The sequence below is a fragment of the Zalophus californianus genome, chromosome X, assembly GCF_009762305.2.
Source record: "Zalophus californianus isolate mZalCal1 chromosome X, mZalCal1.pri.v2, whole genome shotgun sequence".
NCBI lineage: Eukaryota > Metazoa > Chordata > Mammalia > Carnivora > Otariidae > Zalophus > Zalophus californianus.
Window position 1 is genome coordinate 57,000,345 of NC_045612.1, and position 21,374 is coordinate 57,021,718.

General features: G+C 35.5%; 1 protein-coding gene across 1 annotated transcript in view; it reads right to left on the reverse strand.

Annotated features, from left to right (window-relative positions):
- Positions 1 to 21,374, reverse strand: part of DACH2 (dachshund family transcription factor 2) — a 927,084-nt gene that overhangs the window by 125,577 nt on the left and 780,133 nt on the right. Inside the window, exon 6 of the mRNA XM_027608947.1 lies at positions 16,682 to 16,854. Within this exon, the coding sequence (XP_027464748.1) occupies positions 16,682 to 16,854 (173 nt within the window). The remainder of the gene's footprint in view (positions 1 to 16,681; positions 16,855 to 21,374) is intronic.

A 21,374-nucleotide genomic window follows, 5' to 3' on the forward strand; every position in this document is an offset into this window, starting at 1 on the left:
TTAGTCTGTGGGGGTGCCTGGGTGGCTCGGACAGTTAAGTGGCCAACTCTTGGTTTTGGCTCAGATCATGATCTTGGGGTCCTGGGATCAAGCCCGACATTAGGCTCTGTGCTTAGCAGGGAACCTGTGGATTCTCTCTCCCTCTCCTTCTGGCCCTACCCCTGCTCATGCTCTCTCTCTAAACTGAATAAACAAATAAATCCTTATTATGAAAAAAAGAATTAGTCTGTTTTCCACAATCACCAATTTACAATTTTATTAAAGTTAACATAAGTGAATATGGCAGGTTTTTCTTGAATTAAAAAAAATAGGCAGATTGGGGATGCATCTGGAACATGTAACCATGAAACAGTCCAAAATCATAGGCATACCCTACATGTGATCTATGTTATATTAGGGCAAAGGACCCTTTCACATCTTCAATGAGATCAACTTGTTCTGGAAGAGGCTGACAGCTTAAGAGAATCAGTCATAATATCTGTTCATAGCTTGCAAATGCCCTCGATTGGGAAAATGGGTAGTTCAGTGGGAAAATACAAGGCTTCCAAATTATGTTTTGGGCTTGGACCTCTGCCACCCACCCAAACACACACACACACACACACACACACACACACACACACACACCTCAGTTCTCACTCAATGCATCTTCACCTTATGTTCTAAAAGACAGTAATTGCTTTGTCTTTCCATAGAGCATTGTTTTTCTTTTTCAAGTTTTATTTAAATTCTAGTTAGTTAAAATAAAGTGGAATATTAGTTTCAAGTATAGAATTTAAAATAAAGACACAAATAGTGATTTTTTTCAGTGAATTTAAATTATCATAAAAACCCTCTCTGTGTCGATTAACTTTAATACCAGATGTTCACATGTTAATGCCACTGCCTTGTGACCATTTCCTATCAATTCATTAATTGCCAGCTGCTCGGCCAAACAAAAAGCAGAGCTAATCAGATGGTACTGGTAAACAGCCAAATAACAGCTTCCTACTTAAATTTCTCAAATTTGTTATCAGAAAAAACTATGGCACACTCATATTACAAAGTATCTTATGATGTATGGAATTGTTGAATCACTATACTGAACACCTGAAATTAATATAACACTGTATGTTAATTAACTGGAATTAAAATAAAAACTTAAAAAAAAGCTTCCCACAAAAAAATAAGGTACTTAACTGTCAAATAGGAAATAGATTTTCATACCAGTCAGGTATTTTACCTCTTTTGGTCTCAGGATTTTGCCACACTCAGTAATATAACTGAAGGATGAATAGCCTTGCAAGCGTAATGATCATAATGCAATTTCCAGTTCCTGCTATACCTATATTAGTTATTAGATACAAATGCTACTAGCTGAGGGCACCTGGGTGGCTCAGCTGGTTAGTCGACTGCCTTCGGCTCAGGTCATGATCCTGGAGTCCCGGGATCGAGTCCTGCATCGGCTCCCTGCTCAGCGGGGAGTCTGCTTCTCCCTATGACCCTCCCCCCTCTCACGTGCTCTCTCTCTCTCATTCTTTCTCTCAAATAAATAAATAAAATCTTTTAAAAAAATGCTTCTAGCTGAGCCAATAGTAAAGGAATCTGGGATGGAACTAAAGAATACGTACTTGGAGTAACAATATTCCCAAACTAATTTTTGACTAAACAAAAACAAAAACAAAACAAAACAAAACAAAACAAAAACCCCCCAAAAACAAAACAAAACAACAACAAAACATTTGTTTGCAACCTGTAATGTCTTTTCCAGTTTTGAAATCAAACTCTGTATCACTAATGATCATTTATGTTAGAAATACTCCCCAAAGTTTAATATCCAATGAATCATTATTTTTTTAACTCAATGCAACAAACATTTTTTAGTGTCTAATGTACCTATTGGGGATGGAAAGAAGGTCTATCAGTATTTTCACATGGGATGTAAATATTCATAGTTCAAACTAAAGACTAAATAATCCACACATAAACATTCAAAGATGATTTAAAATAAAATACAAATCAGATCAATTTTGGTATTAGAATAGACACCCCTCTCCAGTCCCCACCAGATTCCTGACTCTTTTTTTTTTCTGCATGGAGATCAAATCAGCCGTGACAGGTGAACAAATGCTCTGTAGAGGGAGGGCTCAATACCTGTATATGCATCTAATGGTGGGGGAACCCTTGGTTCTGGTACTGATAAGAGTTATACAGAAGAATGTATATAAGGGAAGTTACTTCTTTCTCAGGCTAACTCTTGGCCATAATATTGGTTTCTACTTATTAGTATCTCTGTATGGATCCTTGAGTATAAAACATAATAAAATAGAATAATATTTGCTAATATATACTGACTACTAAATGCTAAACAGTGCTCTAAGTGTGTTGACAAGCTTTGTCTCATTTAGTCTCATGTTAACACTATGAGGTAGATATAAGTACTCTCACCAATTCACTGGAAGATGAGGCTAACTGAGATACAGGTAGATTAATTTGCCTAAAGTCACATAACAAGGAATAGTGGAACCAGAACTTAAATACAGGAAGGCAGTCTGACTTCAGAGCCCATGCTCCTACCCATTAGGCCATACTGCCTCCAACGAAATCTGCTTCTTTTTTTTTCTTTTTTTGACATGCTTCGTCTTTTATTAATACTGTGTAATTGAATATAAAATATATACAAAAAAGTACACAAAACACTAATGTACAAACTTTCACAAAGTGAACTCACCCATATAACACTATCCAGATTAAGAAACTTAAATACTACCAGCACTCCAGAAGGCTCCCACATGCCTACTTCCAGTCGCTAGCCCCTTTCCTCTCCAACCATAATCACTTATTTTGACTTCTAACATCATAGACTAGTTTTCTATTTGAACTTTTATATGTGTTATGCACTCTTATGTGCCAGGACTTGCTATTTTATACATTATGTTGCATATAACAGTAGTTCCTTCATTTTCTTTAATGTGAAGTATTCCACTGCATGAATAGATCATGATTGATTTATTCATTCCAATAGACATTGGGTTGTTAGTAGTTTTTGTCCACTATGCATAATGCTGCTGTGAACATTTTTGTACATATTTTCTGGTATACAAATGCATGCATTTTTGTAATGTCATACCTAGAAATGAAGTTGTTGAGTTATAGGGTACGCCTTTTGTTCAGTTTTAGTAGATAGCACGTGTGGTAGGCAGTTTCCAAGATGATGCTCAGTGGTCACTGCCTGCTAGTACTCCTGCCTTTGTGTAATCCTTTCCCCTTGAGTGTGGGCTTGGCTTACTGAATTGTTTCTAAGAAAATGAATATGGCAGAAACAATGGCATATTCTTTTTGAGATTAAGTTATAAAATAGTGATTTCTGTCTTGTGTGTTCTCCCTTACTATCTCTTGGATTGTTCATTCTGGGAGAAGCTGGCTACCATCTAGAGAGGATGTCCTATCAAGAGATCTTTAAAAGTCAATCTTTGAGGCCAGCAACAGCCATGTGAGTGAAGTGGATTCTTCCCAATTTGAGCCTTGAGATGACTGTAGCTTCAGATAACACATAACATCTTTTTTTAAAATTATGTTATGTTAATAACCATACAGTACTTCATTATTTTTTGATGTAGTGTTCCATGATTCATTGCTTGCATATAATACCCAGTGCTCATTGCAATATGTGCCCTCCTTAATACCCATCATCAAGTTAACCCGTCCTCCACCCCCTTCCCCTCTGAAATCCTCAGTTTGTTTCTTGAAGTCCATAGTCTCTAATGGTTCGTCTCCCCCTCCAATTCCCCCCTTCATTTTCCCATCCTTCTCCTAATGTCCTCCATGCTATTCCTTATGTTCCACATATAAGTGAAACCATAGGGATGCCTGGGTAGCTCAGATGGTTGAGCATCTGCCTTTGGCTCATTTCATGATCCCAGGGTCTTGGGATCGAGCCCCACATTGGGCTCCTGGCTCAGCGGGGAGCCTGCTTCTCCCTCTCCCCTTGCTCATGTTCTCTCTCTGTATCTCTGTGTCTCAAGTGAATAAATAAAATCTTTAGAAAAAAAAAGAAACCATATGATAATCAAAGACATACAAATGGCTAACAGACACATAAAAAAATGTTCATCATCATTAGCCATCAGGAAAATTCAAATCAAAACCACATTGAGATACCACCTTACACCAGTTAGAATGGCAAAAATTAACAAGGCAGGAAACAACAAATGTTGGAGAGGATATGGAGAAAGGGGAACCATCTTACACTATTGGTGGGAAAGCAAGTTGGTACAGCCACTTTGGAAAACAGTATGGAGGTTCCTCAAAAAGTTAAAAATAGAGCTACTCTATGCCCCAGCAATTGCCCTACTGGGTATTTACTCCAAAGATACAGATGTAGTGAAAAAAAGAGGCACATGAACGCCAATGTTCATAGCAGCAATGGCCACAATAGCCAAATTGTGAAAGGACCTGAAATGCCCTTCAATGGATGGATTGGATAAAGAAGATGTGGTGCATATATACAATGGAATATTACTCAGCCATCAGAAAGGATGAATACTCACCATTTGCATTAACACGGATAGAACTGGAGGGGATTTTGCTAAATGAGTCAAGCAGTGAAATCTGCTTCTTAATTCATTTAACTTCACTAACAAACTATGATGGTTCTAGCCAGAAACAGTATATAATTCTATAACATTTTTGGTGGTGGATCTTATGTCTGTTTCACTTTTGTGTTTTTGACAAAGCAATGTGACACAGTCCTTTGCACATACTAAATCTTGTGAAATCAGTGAATTCTGTGTTCTTGCCCTTTTTCCAACAAAAAATGATGACAATAATAACTTAATAAGCCAATATTCGGCAATAACTATCTTTTTTGGCTAATTGCAAGGCTAATTGCAATATACTTACTGATTTTTTAGTCTGTATTACCTTTTTTTCCCAAAGATTACCAGTGATTCATGACTTTTTGTCCACCCTACTTAATGCTCTAAAACAGTGTTATCCAAAAAATTTTCTGCAATAATGCAATGTTCTATACTTGTAGTAGCCACAAGTGATATGTGACTATTGAGCACTTGAAATGTGGTTAGTTGCAACAGAACAACTGAAGTTTTCATTTCTTTAATTCATTTAAATTGAAATAGCCACATGTGGCTGGTGGTTACTGTAGTGAACAGTGTTGTTATAGTAAATATATTCTATGCATCTAAAACTCATGGTTCGGGTGCCTGGGTGGCTCAGTCTACTAAATGTCTGCCCCCAGCTCAGGTCATGATCCTGGGGGTCCTGGGATCAAGCCATGCTTGGGCTCCCTGCTCAGCAGTGAGTCTGTTTCTCCCTCTCCTTCTTCCCCTCCCCCCACTCATGCTTGCTCTCTCACACTCTCTCAAATAAATAAATAAAATCTTAAAAAATAAAACTCATTGTTAATTACAATGGTTACATAGTTTACATCCATGGAGATAGGGAAATTTACTAAACTATAAGCTATATATATATATATATATAAATATACATACATACATACATATATATATATATATATATATATATATATATATACTATCACTTCTCAGATCCCTAAAAAGCTATGGTTTTCTCTCCTACCTGTGAAAAGAAAATTTAAAAAAGATGACAGCTGTGGTGAATAGACAGCCATGTCTATTCTTCTTTGTGTTAGTTTTCACTATTTGAGGGCATTTGCAGGAATCCACACCTCGATTACCAAACATTTCTCACACTGAGGTAGAAATATTTATACATTGGTAGAAGAAAAAGGCCCAAATGAAATCATGTTCCTTTCAATTTGACATCAGTCTATGTTAAGGTGGTATAATTTCCATTGAGAAACAAACTACTTATTCATTAATTTTTATAGAGTTTTCTCAAACTTTTTGTTAACATATTATGTTATTCTGAAGGGGCACCTGGTTCTGGGTGGCCCAGTTGGTTAAGTGTCTGCTTTCTGCTTAGGTCGTGGTCCCAGGGCCATGGGATTGAGCCCAGCATCAGGCTCCCTGCTCAGCTGGGAGTCTGCATCTCCCTCTCCCTTTGCTGCTCCCCCTGCTTGTGCTCTCTTGCACTCTCTCTCAAATAAATAAATAAATAAAACTTAAAAAGAAGAAATAGAAATTAGTGGTAAACTAGTTTGAAAATTTCTGTTTTGTTTAATGGTTATGAAGGGAGATTGGCGTGAAGTGTTTGATTTGATAAACATTTCATATTTCATATAATGCTTTAAAAGGAAAGTGTTATTTGGGGGCCTGTTCAAACTAGGGCCAATTGCTAAATATTCAGTAATTTTGTGAGCCAGGTGTTAAAATGATGGTAACTTGAAATCAGCCATGATGGAAATATTTACAACACAGAAATTGGAAAATGGTATAAGTCAGAGTTTTTCTTTTATTTTGCCTTGTTTTGGATTTTTTTTTTTTTTTTTTTGGAGATCTGGTTTACAAGCACACCATTGGATTCTGGCCCAAATAAAAAACATTGAATGTTTAAGTCTATTATAGGAATTTGAGGTTTTTATTTCTTTCTAATGTTCAACATTATCTGACAAGGCAAATATTAAGTATATGAATAAGTACACTAAATGCTATATTTATTTGAGTTTATGAGCATTCAAAGAAACACAAGTAGAGTGCTGTATGATAAAAATACATATTAGGTAAAATACACTCAATTACTGTTGTCTGCATCCCACATAGTTCTTCTAAAGAACCTAAAATTAGAAACAAACATATTGCAGTAACAAAACATCTACTATTAAAATATTAAACAGAGAATGTAGGGAAATTCAAATCATTATATATAGTTTCCATTCTTCCTATGACTCAGGAGCCCGGGTCATACAGAGTATAAAACAAAATCTGCAAAACCATGTTTTCAAAATAGTACATGAGTTCATTTTATCTATTTAAGTGCTTAATAAAAATTATAAAACTATTAATTCTGTTTATTGTTTGTCTCTTCCCATTAGATTATAAACCTTAAAAACCACCTGATGCATAATAGGGACTCAATCATTGGAAAACAAAAAATACGGATGGACCCACAAACTTTTTAAACTAAGTATCAGTGGCTTATTCTGATTCAATTAGTTAACAAATGGGCTTGTTAACAAATGACAATTGAGTCTACCTGAATTAAAATGAGGAGCTAACATGACTTATACATTAACATAAACTGTTTTCTGATATAGACTCAATCAGAAGAAATGCAAACACCGAAACAAGTGTAAAGAGAGATCTATAGTACAGGGAGGAAAATTGAAGTGCAGAAATATTAAAATAGTTGCTTCCCGACCTTTAACCAGAAATGTTAAGTGCTAGAAATTAAATGCAATTTGTAGGCCAGTCAATTCACTAACTTGATAACCTCTATCGTATAGTCCTAATATTTAAATCACATGCTGTAAGACCAGCTTCCAAAGGAAATTTGGATCACAGTCTCATGATCATCAGTGGCAAAGCATAGGCATCAGCTTAACACAGACTATGCTGAAGAAGAGGAGGAGGTGTTTAGAAGGATATGAAAACTTCTTTTAATATCACAGCATGTTGTTGTTTTTTTTTCCAGGGACATTTTTAAATGATATGGAAAAAAGGTAAAGTTTTACTTGAAAGTAAAAAAAAAAAAAGATATGTAATTAAGAATAATTTAAACATATGAATAAATTTGGTAGCTCTTTTTGTGAACTTTCATAAATTTTAATATAACTAAACATGTATTTTGGACTTTTGGTGTAATGTGTCCTAATCTTTTTCTGTACATGTTTCTGATACAAATTATTTTTGTGCAGCCAAGGTTTAAAATGCTGAACATAGGAGTACCTGGGTGGCTCAGATGGTTAAAAATCTGCCTTCAGCTCCGCTCATGCTCTCTGGGTCCTGGGATCGAGCCCCACCTTTTTGGGCTCCCGGCTCAGCAGAGTCTGCTTCTCCCGCACCCTCTGCCTCTCCCCACTGCTCCTGCTCTCTCTCTCTCTCTCTCCAATCAATGAATAAAATATTTTTAAAAATGCTGAAAATAAAGATATAATGGAAATACCAGCAGATCATTAATTGTAGAGAAGCTAGCAAAGGTGACACTATAATCACATTAGATTGTATATTCTGTGGACTGAATATCTCCCCTAAATTCATATGTTGAAACTCTATCCTTAATGTGAAAGTATTTGGAAATGGGACTTTTTTGGAGGGAATGAAGTTGGGGGAGCTCTCATGATGGGATTAATGCCCTTTTAAGAAGAGATATGAGAAAGTTTGCTTCCTGTCTATCTTTGCCATGTGAGAACACAGTGAGAAGGTGATCATCTGCAAACCAGAAAGAAAGCTCTCACCAGGAATCAGAAGGCACTTTGATCTTGGAGTTTCCAGTCTCTAGAACTATGATAAATAAATTTACTACGTTTAAGCTACCTGGTCTATACTATTTTGTTACAGCAAACCACTGAGTTAAGACAATATAATACACAGCAAAGATGGTGAACCAGGTTATTGTGGCTTTCCCTAATTCACAGTGGATTTGCCAGAAAGAAATCAAATTTCATAATTATGACATTTCTTTCAAAATGTTCAGTGTTATATTTTCTGATAATACTTTGGAAGGTCAACTGACTCTAAATGGTCAATATCATATAAAAGGTATGGTGACCTCAATTCAAATATTTTGCAAAACAATGAGCAATACTAATTAAAATTTCAGTTTTTTGTGCCAAAAAGCTGGGATTATAAACAAATCTGTAAGGGCGCCTGGGTGGCTCAGTTGGTTAAGCGACTGCCTTCGGCTCAGGTCATGATCCTGGAGTCCCGGGATCAAGTCCCACATTGGACTCCCTGCTCAGCGGGGAGTCTGCTTCTCCCTCTGACCCTCCCCCCTCTCATGCTCTCTCTCTCTCTCTCTCTCTCTCATTCTCTCTCTCAAATAAATAAATAAAATCTTTAAAAAAAAACAATTCTGTAAATGGGAGAGGGAGGAAGATGGTGGTGGAATAAGTGAACCCTAGGCGCCTTTCATTCCATGAACACAACTAGATAATTATCAAATCATACTAAATACCTCAGAAATTGACATTAAGACTAACAGAACAAATTCCACAACTAAAGGTAGAGAAGTGGACACGTCAAAAAAGTAAGGTGCAGAGATGTGGTTTAGGGGAGAAATGGATCCTGGGTGTTACAGAGGGGAGGGAGCTGTGATCACAAGAAAGGACCATGAAAGAAGACCAACAGGGGAATGCACAACAAGAACATTTCCCCATAGCCACTGGTTTGGAAAATGAGGTGGGCTGAATTCAGTGAGTTCTTGAAACTAGCAGGGCTTAAAGCCAGGAGTTTTAAAGGTCAGTGGGCTTAGCTGGGGTAGAGTCCTGAGGGCACTGCCCTTTTCCTGGAGAGAAGGCAGGCAAAGAATCCAGGGGCAGATGTCATGGAAAGAGTGATCTGAAGAATGCCTGGGAGCACAGTGGGAGATTATTTGCTCTTATTGGAGCATGTCCAGAGAGTCAACATTCACAGACAAGCCTCTTTTGGAACAATGGAGATGGCTGGTGCCATCTCCCTCCCCTGCACCTCAGCATAAACACAAAGCTACCAGCAGGAAGTAGCCCAGAACCAACCCTGGGTTCCTAATTTGCTTAGACCAAGCCCTACTCCCCTGCTTTGGCAAGGTCTTCCCTTCTCAGTCAAGCTTGCCTCAGTTTCAGCACAGAGTGCCCCTCCCAAAAAAGATGAGTGTGAACACCCACCCACATCAAGTCTCTTGACCTGAGAATTCTGCGGGGCCTCAGCTCTGGTGGAAGTGGTGTCAGGTCTCATTTAACAAGCAGACCAGGGCTCACCTTGTTAAAACTTGACACATTCAGGCCAGGGACGAAACACTGTCAACAGCAGGCAAGTAAAGACTGTACAGACAACTGGTCTGAAGGAAAGAGCAGCCAAAACACAATAGCAGAGCACACATAGCACACACAGGAGACACTCCCTGAAGCACTAGGCTGGGCACTACATGACCTCTTCTTCATAAGGCCATTACTTTCAGGAGCAGAAGACATAACTGCCTTTTCTAACACAGAATAACACAGAAACTTAGATAAAATGTGAAGATGGGGGAACTTATCCAGAATGAAAGAACAAGATAAGGCCATGGTGAGAGATATAAGCAAAAAAGTAAGAGTGACAAGTCTGATTGAGAATTTATTTTTTTCAAAGTTTTTATTTATTTATTATTTATTTATTTATTTATTTATTTAACAGAGAGAGAGAGAGAGAATGAGCAGGGGGAGGAGCAAGGGAAGAGGGAGAAGCAGGCTCCCCATTGGGCAGGGAACCCCATATGGGACTTGATCCCAGGGGTCATGACCTGAGCCAAAGGCAGATGCTTAGCCAAATGAGCCACCCAGGTGCCCCTGATTGAGAATTTAAAGTAACAATCATAAGGATACTCACTGGTCTTGAGAAAAAAGTAGAAGGCATCACTGATACCCTTACCACAGAGATAAAAGAGTTAAAAATGAATCAATCAGAGATGAAGAATGCAGTAAACGTTAGAAACAAGCTTGATACAATGAACAGGAACCTGGAAGAAGCAGAATGAATTAGTGATCTAGAAGAGAAAATAATGGAGCACAATGATGCTGAACAAGAGAGAGAAAGAATTATGAAACATGAGAATAGACTTAGAGAATTCAGTGACTCCATCAAACGTAAAAACATTTGTATTATAGGAGTTCCGTAAGAAGAACAGAAAGTAAAGGGGACATAAAAATTTTTAAAGAAATACTAACTGAACACTTCCCTAATCTGGGGAAGAAAAGAGATACCCAGATCCAGGAGGCACAGAGAGCTCCCATCAAAATCAACAAAAGTAGACCCACACCAACACATATTTTAGTTAAATTTGCAAATTGATAAACAGTGATAAATAACCTTAATGATAAATAATCTTAAAACCAGCAGGGCAAAAGAAGTCTTTTACATGCAAAGGAAGACCCAGAAGCCTAGCTGGAGATTTCTCAACAGAAGCTTGGCAAGCCAGAAGGGAGTGGCATAATATATTCAAAGTGCTAAATGGGAAAAATCTGCAGCCAAGAATGCTGTATTTAAGAAAACTATCATTCAGAATAGAAGGAGAGATAAAGTTACCCAGACAAGCAATAACTAAAGATCTAACAATTGTAAATATTTATGCCCTCAACTTGAAAGGATGCAATTATATAAAACAATAACAAACAAAAAGGAATGCATTGATAATAATACAATAATAGTAGGGGACTTTAACACCCCACTTACATCAATGCACAGATCATCTAAACAGAAAATTAACAAGGAAACAATGGCTTTGCATGACATTGGAACAGATGGACTGAACAGATATTTTCAGAACATCCACTCCTAAAACACAAAGTACATATTCTTTTCAAGTGCACATGGGATATTCTCCAGAATAGATCATTGAATCTGACAATACATTAAAAAAATCTTTCATCATGATCAAGTGGAATTTATTCCTGGGTTGCAAGTGTGGTTCAATATTCACAAATCAATCAATGTAATATATCACATCAATAGTAGAAAGGATAAGAACCATATTATCATTTCAATAGATGAAAAAAATTGACAAAGCACAACATCTATTCATGATAAAAAATTAAACTAAAAAAATATAGGTTTAAAAGGAATAAACCTTGAGGCACCTGGATGGCTTAGTTGACTGTGTCTGACTCTTGCTTTTGGCTCAGGTCATGATCTCACTGGTCCTGAGATCAAGCCCTGAGTCGGGCTCTGCACTCAACGGGAAGTCTGCTTGAGGATTCTGATTCTTCCCCCATTCTCATGCTCTCTCTCTCCCTCTCTCTTAAAGAAATGAATATTTAAAAGAAAAAAAAGAACATACCTTAACATAATAAAGGCCATATATGAAAACCCACAGATATTATCATCCTCAATGGGGTGAAACTGATAGATTTTCCTCTACGGTCAGTAGAAAGACTGGGATGTCACTATTACCACTGTTATTTAACACAGTACTGGAAGTCCTAGCCACAGCAATTGGAAAACAAAAAGAAATAAAAGGTATCTAACTTGGCAAAGGAGAGGTAAAACTTACACTATTTGCAGATGACATGATACTATGTGTAGAAAACTGAAAAGGCTCCACAAAAAAGAAAAGAAAAGAAAAGAAAAATCCTGCTAGAAGTGATAAACAAATTCAGTACAGTCACAGGATACAAAATCAATGTACAGAAATCTCTTGCATTTCTATACAACAAAAAAGAAGTAGCAGAAAGAGAAATTAAGGAATCAATCCCAATTATAATTGCACCAAAATCCATAAGGTACTTACGAACAAACCTACCCAAAATATGTAAGACTTGTACTGTGAAAACAATAAAACATTGATGAAGATGACACGTAGAAATGGAAAGATATTCCATGCTCATAGATTAGAAGAATAAATATTGTTAAAATGTCTATACTACCCAAAGCAAGCTACACATTTAATGCAATCCCTATCAACATACCAACAGCGATTTTCACAGAGCTAGAACAAACAATACTAAAATTTGTATGGAACCCCAAAAGACCCTGAATAGCCAAAGCAATCTTGAAAAAGAAAAGCAAAGGTGGAGGCATCGCAATTCCAGACTTCAAGTGATATTACAAAGCTGTAGTGATCAAAGCAGGATGGTACTGGCACAAAAACAAGTACATAGATCAAAGGAACAGAAGACAAATCACAAAAATGAAGCTACAATAATATGGTCAATTAATCTCTGATAAAGAGGGAAAAATACATAATGGGAAAAAGGCAGTCTCTTCAACAAATGGTGTTGGGAAAACTGGACAACAACTTGGGAAAGAATGAAACTGGACCACTTTCTTAGACCAAACATAAAATAAATTCTGAATGAATTAAAGACCTAAATGTGAGACATAAAACCTTTAAAATCTTAGAGGCAAACACTGGCAGTAACTTTGACATTGGTTTTCTAGGTTTGCTCCTGAGGCAGGGGAAACAAAAGTAAAAATAAACTATTGGGACTAAATCAAAATAAAAAATACTTCTACACAGTGAAGGAAACAATGAATAGAACTAAAAGGAAACCTAAGGAATTGGAGAAGATATATGCAATTGACATATCTGATAAAAGATTAGTATCCAAAATATACAAAGAGCTTATAAAACTCAACACCACCAAAAGGAATAATCCAATTAAATATAGAAAGAAGACATGAATAGATATTTTTCCAAAGAAGACATACAAATTGCTAACAGAAAAATGAAAAACTGCTCAACATCAATCACCAGGGAAATGCAAATCAAAAGTACAATGAGATACCTCCTCAAACCTGTCAGCAAGGCTAAAATCAACAACACAAGAAACAACAGGTGTTGGTGAGCATGTGGAGGAAGAAGAACACTCTTGTGCTGTTGGTAGGAATGCAAACTGGTACAGTCACTCTGGAAAACAGTATGGAGGTTCCTCAAAAAGTTAAAAATAGAACCATCCTACAATCCAGCAATTGCACTACCAAGTATTTACCCAAGGAATACAAAAATACTAATTCAAAGGGATACCTGTACCCAGGTGTTTATAGAAGCATTATCTATAATAGCCAAATTATGGAAAGAGCCCAAGTGTCCATCAACTGATGAATGGATAATTAAGTGGTATATATGTATAGAGTGGTATATTATTCCGCTATAAAAAAGATGATATCTTGTCATTTGCAATGACACGGATGAGCAGAGAGTATTATGCTTAGTGAAATGCCATTTGGAGAAAGACAAAAAACATATGATTTCACTCATATATGGAATTTATGAAACAATACAAATAAGCATATTGGAAAAAGAGAGCAAGGCAAACCAAGAAACAGACTCTTAACTATAGAAAACACTTATGGTTACCAGATGGGAGAGTGGTGGAGGGATGAATTAAATAGGTGGTAGGGATTAAGGAGTGCACTTGCTGTGATAAGCACTGGGTGTCGTATGGAAGTGTTGAATCTCAATGTTATAGATTTGGAAACTAATATTATATTGTCTATTAACTAACTGAAAGTCAAATAAAAACTTAAAAATCTGTAAATGTAAATAGAGAAAACGTTTTGTTTAAATAGTCCCCATAGCCTCCAAATAGTAGTATATGAAAAGGTCTCAATTACATAGGTTTGCACACTGCCAGTAGGATTATAATAGATTGAACTTGAAAGTGTTCTTCACCAAGAAGCATATTGAAAACATATTTCTATTAAAATATACATCAACTGAAGTGTGAAATTTCTGTCCTTATAGCTTAGTATCATATTGATAACTATTCTTGAAAGGAGTGCTAAAAATTTCAATATATTAACACCCATTTGACAATTAATTAGAAAGTTTTTATTATGCTATTTCCTGTGAATTATTTTTAAAACTAATAGTTACAATTATATAATAATATCTTTGCAAAAAATAAACACAACGTGGAAACAATGTCAAAAGCTTCTCACTATTCACGGAAATCAACTCTTTAAAAACAAAACAAAATAAAACTTTATTTTCTTCATTTCCCTACCATCCTCTGATGGAAATCTACTTCTATAGATCTGTAGAAAAATTTTATCAAAGAGCATTCAAAATAAATGTATTGTTTTCAACTGACTTTGGTCAAAACAATTATATGAAAGTAGATCTAATTTTCATATTTGTTAAGACTTAAATAAGCATGTTATCTAATATCAACTTTTAAAAAGCAATATCCAATTTTATGTCTGTAAAAGTTCTGACTTTTTCTAAAGTTGCATAGGAAATAAATCAGCAGTAGAAAATATAGTTTTATTGCTTTACTATGTTAACAATATTTGGATTATTTAAGGAGAAGATAATTATTCTTTCCATTTCCATCATCATCACCACCAATAACCAAATGCTAGTCATGAACTCCTCCCCAAATGCCTCTTCACTCCAAATAATGGTGAAGCTACCAAATGTCCCAAGCATTCAACCAAAATGTAGCTGATTCAGTTTGAATAATCATCAATAAGAAAGCTAAATAAATGTATTTTTGAAAAGCCATAAACATACCTCTACTGAAAGTGGTTTTCCATCATTTCAAAGCAAGTACTTTAAAACATGCTTTCTTTCTTAATAGTTTTCTAATTTTGTGTGAGGTCATTTACTTAGTAGGTCACCCAATTTCAAAATCATGGGAAACTTATTCCATCTTTTAAATATGTTCATGGATGAGTTTTTTTCTCAAAGATAATTCTGTTTCCTAGTTTAGCCTCTGATCAAATATTCAAACAACAAAGTTTTGATTAGTTACGATAGACTGATCTATTGTGGGCTACAATCTTTGTGGGAAGCATACTTCTACCTGGCTATATAAATATATATGGAGCTTAATAAAAATTATCAATTTTTCTTGTCCTTTCTTACAAAGTTTAGGTCACAGATTTTCCTCATTATTTTAAAAATCCCCAAAGCTGGAAGCTAATTTAAAATGAAAAAAAATCCAGAATTTCACATTTCCTCTTTCTTTTACATTCCCCCATGTACATCTATTACAATCATATCAATATTGCCAAGGTCCAGGTCAAATCCAACAACTGCAATGCTTTTTGTGATCTTTTCCCCCTCTTTTTGCCAAGCTAGGTATAATAAGTCCCTCCTCTAATTCCCGTAACACGTGATGATATTCTATGCCATTCATCACAGTCTGTCTTGTTATTGCAAGCTAAATGGGTACTTGTTGTTTCTATCACATTTAGTTTGTGAGTACTAGAAGTCAGGGATTATGTATTCTTTACCTATATCCCATATTGCCCAATACAATATGTAAACATCAAGAGTATAATATTTGTGGAAGAAATAAAAGAACAAAGGGACAAGTTAATGGGTTGCTCTTATTAACTATACTCTTTTGATCCTATGTACCCTTATATCACCTCCTTGCCAAAAGAAAAAAATATTAAAAACCAAGTTTACATCATACTTGGAGAGAAGGCAGAGAGGCACCATGCCAAACTAAAAGAAGACATCAGGACAGATTATAAAATATTATTTGTGTTTCATTACCCAATGGTCATGAAGTTTTGAAAAAAAATAGTATTCTAATTATGATAATGCTATTAATGTTTCACAGTTTTTAACCTATGTTTTACTCACATTATCTCTGGACAGCCAATGAAGTAAGTGGGATAGATCATTACTATAACATTTAGTTAACAGTTGAGGAAACAAGTTCATGCAGGTTAAATGTCATATCCAAGGTTATTGAGCTAAAGTGGCAGGATCAGAATCAAAATGTAGTTCTTTCTGACTACAAGTCCTGCATGGTATATACTACCCCAGAACTGCCTCCCAAACACCAAAAAGAACACAGTGCTTACTTTATTTCACCCTAGCAGTGGTAATGATTTCTGTACACTATTCTGTGTCATTAGTCTTGCTATGCCTCCCACACACTGTGTTCTGTTCATGATTACAAGACATGAAGCTAGAATTAAAGGTGAGATCTGTGGTAATGGAATAAAAACAAACAAACAACAGCAAAACACTTTAGCAGGCCTAGTCAGGAATAAAATCAATACTATATGCTAATCAACTGAGTCAATGAGCTGTGTGTTTATACTGAAGATTCAGTGGTATTGCTAATATTTTCTCAAAATTTACATGTAATTAAAACCTGTGTCCTCTTCCAAATCATGGTTCTTACCTTTATAACAGAGGCCCCAGCTCTGGAGAGTGGACTGTGAATCTGGGCTGCAGCAGCCATGTTGGCAATAGTATTAAGATGGTTCATCTGATTCATTGCCATGGCAACTGATGCAGGAGGTAAGCTGACTGGAAGTAGGGGATGAGGCATCATCATAAATGGCAGATCCAGTCCTAAAAGAGACAGTGCATGTTAAATTGCTACATCTGGAAAAGGAAAATCACATCAAAATTGATGCTATGAAATAGTAAAAAAATAATTATCTGAATTCTTTCTTGTTGGCTTTTTTTTTAAATCAAGTTTTATTATATCCTAGTATCTCTTTGGGCAATTAATGGTACCTAGGATTTAGTATTGCTTTATACTTTTTAAAATATTCCTATATCCATAAACTTTATCTATTCCTTGTTCTTGCTCTCACTCTCAAAATATTTATAAGATGCAATTTGTTTTACCCATAAAAATAAATAAAAATCTTTATGCAAAACATCATTTTGTTTAATAAGTAACTTTCTTTTTAATTATTATAATATACTGATGTGTTAGTAGCATCTAACTTAACAGTGGTCCTGTTAAGACGGGATGTACATTCACTAAGCTTCAGAATTATTAAAGAAAATAAGACTTGGAAAAAAAAGAAAAAGAAAATAAGACTTGGAATATGTTCTTTAAAAAAAATATTTAATTTATTTATTTATTTTAGAGAGAGAGTGTGCGAGTGAGGGCAGAAGCAGAGGGAGAGAGAATCTGAAGCAGACTCTGCACTGAATGCGGAGCCGAATGCAGGGCTCAATCTCATATTCTCGAGATCACTACCTGAACCAAAACCAAGAGTCTGATGCTTAACCAACTAAGCCACCCAGGTGCCCCTTGGAATATATTCTACCCTTTTAGTTATAATCTCTAAGATGAATGCTGTGGCTCTAATTTGAATTCTTTATCAATAAGGAGTAACTCCCCTATCAAAATATTCAAACTATTTTCAGTTTAATAACAAATATCAACATCATTGAGTAGTATCTAGAATTCTGTTTGTTTTCTTATGTAAGGTGAAATAGTTTTCACACATTTTAAATTTCTTAATTAATATCTTTCAAGTATTATCCACATTACACTTGTGGTAGCCGCAGATATGTCATCATGAAAAATGTAACAAATTAAAATTGTTGTCTACTTACCCCTTATGAGGTTGGGATTTGTGAGTGAACATCTTTGAGCAGAGGCTGGGGGGGGTTAGCCTAATATTACAGATATTAACATCACTATGATAAGTAAACCATAGTACTTTACAATGTATTTTAAACTATTGCCTCAACAGTAATCTTGCCTTCATTTGGACAGAAGCCCAGAAACCAGTAATATTTAACAGATGTTCTGAAACACCCTTGCCTATAATTTTCCTAAATTATTACATATTATAGAAATCTACAATGGATAGTGTTTATGTTGATCCCACATACAATTATCCACTATTAATAATATCCTTTTATCTTCTTTGCCATCCCCTCATTTTTTCTTGCTTCAAAGATCACAACAGCTAGTAGACAACAATGAATCAATTGGAAATATATTCAGAGTCCCCCTAAATCTTATTCCTTAAAACAACAGTAACAGTAATACAAACTTTCAAAACACATACTTTTAGTGCAAAAAGCAGGCTAGAAAAAAATGCTATTAGTTGACTTAAGATCTGTCACCTGGGCTCAACAATGATAGTTGAATTAAAGCAATTAACAACAACAACAACAACAACAACAAAAAAAAAAAACACACCAAAATTGTGTGATATAATAAAACACACTTAACAGGTCTCATGCAACACTAAAGTGGTCATCTCAATTGAAGGAGCTCCTATATAAATAACACAACAGTCACCAATATTCATGATAAAAACAACCATAAAATGTACTGTTAATAGAATTACACAAGGGTTTATTTTTTTTAAGATTTTATTTATTTATTTGAGATAGAGAGCACGAGAGGGAAGAGGGTCAGAAGGAGAAGCAGACTCCATGCTGAGCAGGGAGCCCGATGTGGGACTCGATCCCGGGACTCCAGGATCATGACCGGAGCCGAAGGCAGTCGCTCAACCAACTGAGCCAGCCAGGCGCCCTACACAAGGGTTTAAAAAATGTTAGAAACTTAAATTCTGCATGGAAACCAAGAAGGAGAATATAGTCTACTTCCTATGACTGCAGATCCCCATAGAATATTAAAAAAATATTTTAAACTTTCCCCCTATCAATTTACTTATGGCTCACTACCTCTAAATCCTTTCAAGGAGCAATTTGTCAAACCCAACTTTTCAGTTATGAAATTTCCTTCTGTGATTATTAATTTATTAGAGAAGCCTCAATACAGAGTAAACACTGAATTAAAAAATGGCCTCTGGGGCGCCTGGGTGGCTCAGTTGGTTAAGCGACTGCCTTCGGCTCAGGTCATGATCCCAGGGTCCTGGGATCGAGTCCCATATCAGGCTCCCTGCTCAGCAGGGAGTCTGCTTCTCCCTCTGACCCTCTTCCCTCTCATGCTCTCTATCTCTCATTCTCTCTCTCTCAAATAAACAAAATCATAAAAATTAAATGGCCTCTGCATCCCCTTTTAAACTACAAGTTTTTCAGTTAGCCTTCCAAAATTACTTTGATGTATATGCATTTTTATACTATACTCATCATATGACTTTGCTATAATGATATTACATAACACATATTAAATTAATTGCTGTTTATCTTTTCCCTAAACCTTCACTTTATGCTCAACATAATAGTAACCATCAATGATGTAAATAGGTTTCTATATAAGGCTCTCATTTACCCAAGATAATTATAGATCTCAATTCATCTTTGCATACTCAGAGTTTTAGTAGAAAAATTGGTCAAACTGCAGATGAAAAGTAGCCATCAGTGTCTCCCTTTACCACACAAATGCTTAAATACGCCTTTGTTCAATTTACATTTCCCTTAATAGTGTAATAATCTGTCCTCATTCTCCAAAGATTTTCAGCATCATTCAGACACCAACTGGCCATATCAAGTCATATGCCTACTTAAAGTCCAATTGATGTGCAAATTAAACACAGATTACAAACAGAATTTAACAGCCTATTGACAGTTTTTAAAATACAATTCATCAAACATTTCAAAAGACCCTGAAGGACTTAAAAATTACACTTTCAGATCATGACCTGCAATAACTGTCAATTGACTATAATACCCTAGACTCTAAGCTAATATTTACATCACTGGCTAGTTTAACAGTGACCCCATATGAGCTGCACATGCAAAGCATATGCAGATATTGAATTATGTAAGTCAACCTTTTACCAGAGTTGAAAACCTTAAATTAAGAGCCATCAAAACTATACCACGCTCTAACAATCTGGCTCATTTAATAATATGCCTGAAATGTATAGACTTTTAATAGTATGGTAATTAAATTATTTTTTAAAATCACTAAAATGAGTCTCTCCTTCCTGTTAACCCCAAGGTCATCATGCTAGCTACTGTAAGCATTATTTCTAAAGCATCTTGGTATGCCAGCAACTCTTATAACTTTTATGTAAGTGAATGGCACAACCTCTTCCTAACTATTAAGGCTACAAACTTCAGTAATACTCTAACTCTCCTAAAATCCCATACTCATTTGATTACCAAGTCATGTTGACCTCTGTAACATCTTGCCATTTCTAATCAGGTACCAATCCTATTATACTTGTTTGGTACCCTGTCTTCTGATTGGTTCTCCTATGCCATTTCATTTGCTTTTCCACTCCAATTTTAGGACTTTAGTGGCTACTTAATGTCTCCAAAATAAAATATAAGCTCTTTGGTTCCATGTGAAGTTACTTTTCTAGCTTTGTTATCTCAGAATATTCCTCTATGTATGCTCTACTCTAGTTCTCTAGTTGCAGCATTCTACAATTTGAATTCACCTTAGCTTACTCTTATTCATGCCTCTATCTGGAATCTACCTCTTTAACCCTATTTATTTGGGTATGGTAAAAGTCCTTCCTTTTTAAATCAATAGACTTCACTTTTAGAAAAGTTTTAGGTTTACTGAAAAAAATAAGCAGAAATTACTCAGAATTTCCATATATCTCCTCTCCACCAGCAGGTTCTCTGCTTATTAGTATCGTTGTATTAGTGTGGTATGTTTGCTATGACTAATGAATCAATATTGATACATGCTTACTAACTACAGTACATAGTTTGTATTAGTGTTCATTCTTTGTGTTGCACATTGTATGGATTTTCACAAATGCAAAATATCATGTATCAATCTTTTAGGTATCATACAGATCAGTTCCACTGCCCTGAAAATCCCTTGCATTCTACAGATTTATCCTTTCATTATTACCCTTGGATTTTACTGTCTCTATAGATATGTCTTTCCCTCAATGCCATAGGTGGAATCATACACTATTTTTTTTTCAGACTGGCTTTGTTTCACTTAGAAATATGCACTTACAGTTCTTCCAAGACTTATTTTTGAAATTTTTTTTCTATTCAAGTGTAGTTGACAATCAATGAATATTAGTTTCAGGTGTGCAAGACAGTGATTTCATGAGTATATACATTATGTTATGCTCACCACAAGTATAGCTACCATCTGTCACCATACAACACTATTACAATATCATTGACTACATTCCTTATGCTGTACCTTTTATTCCTGTGATGTATTCATTCCATAA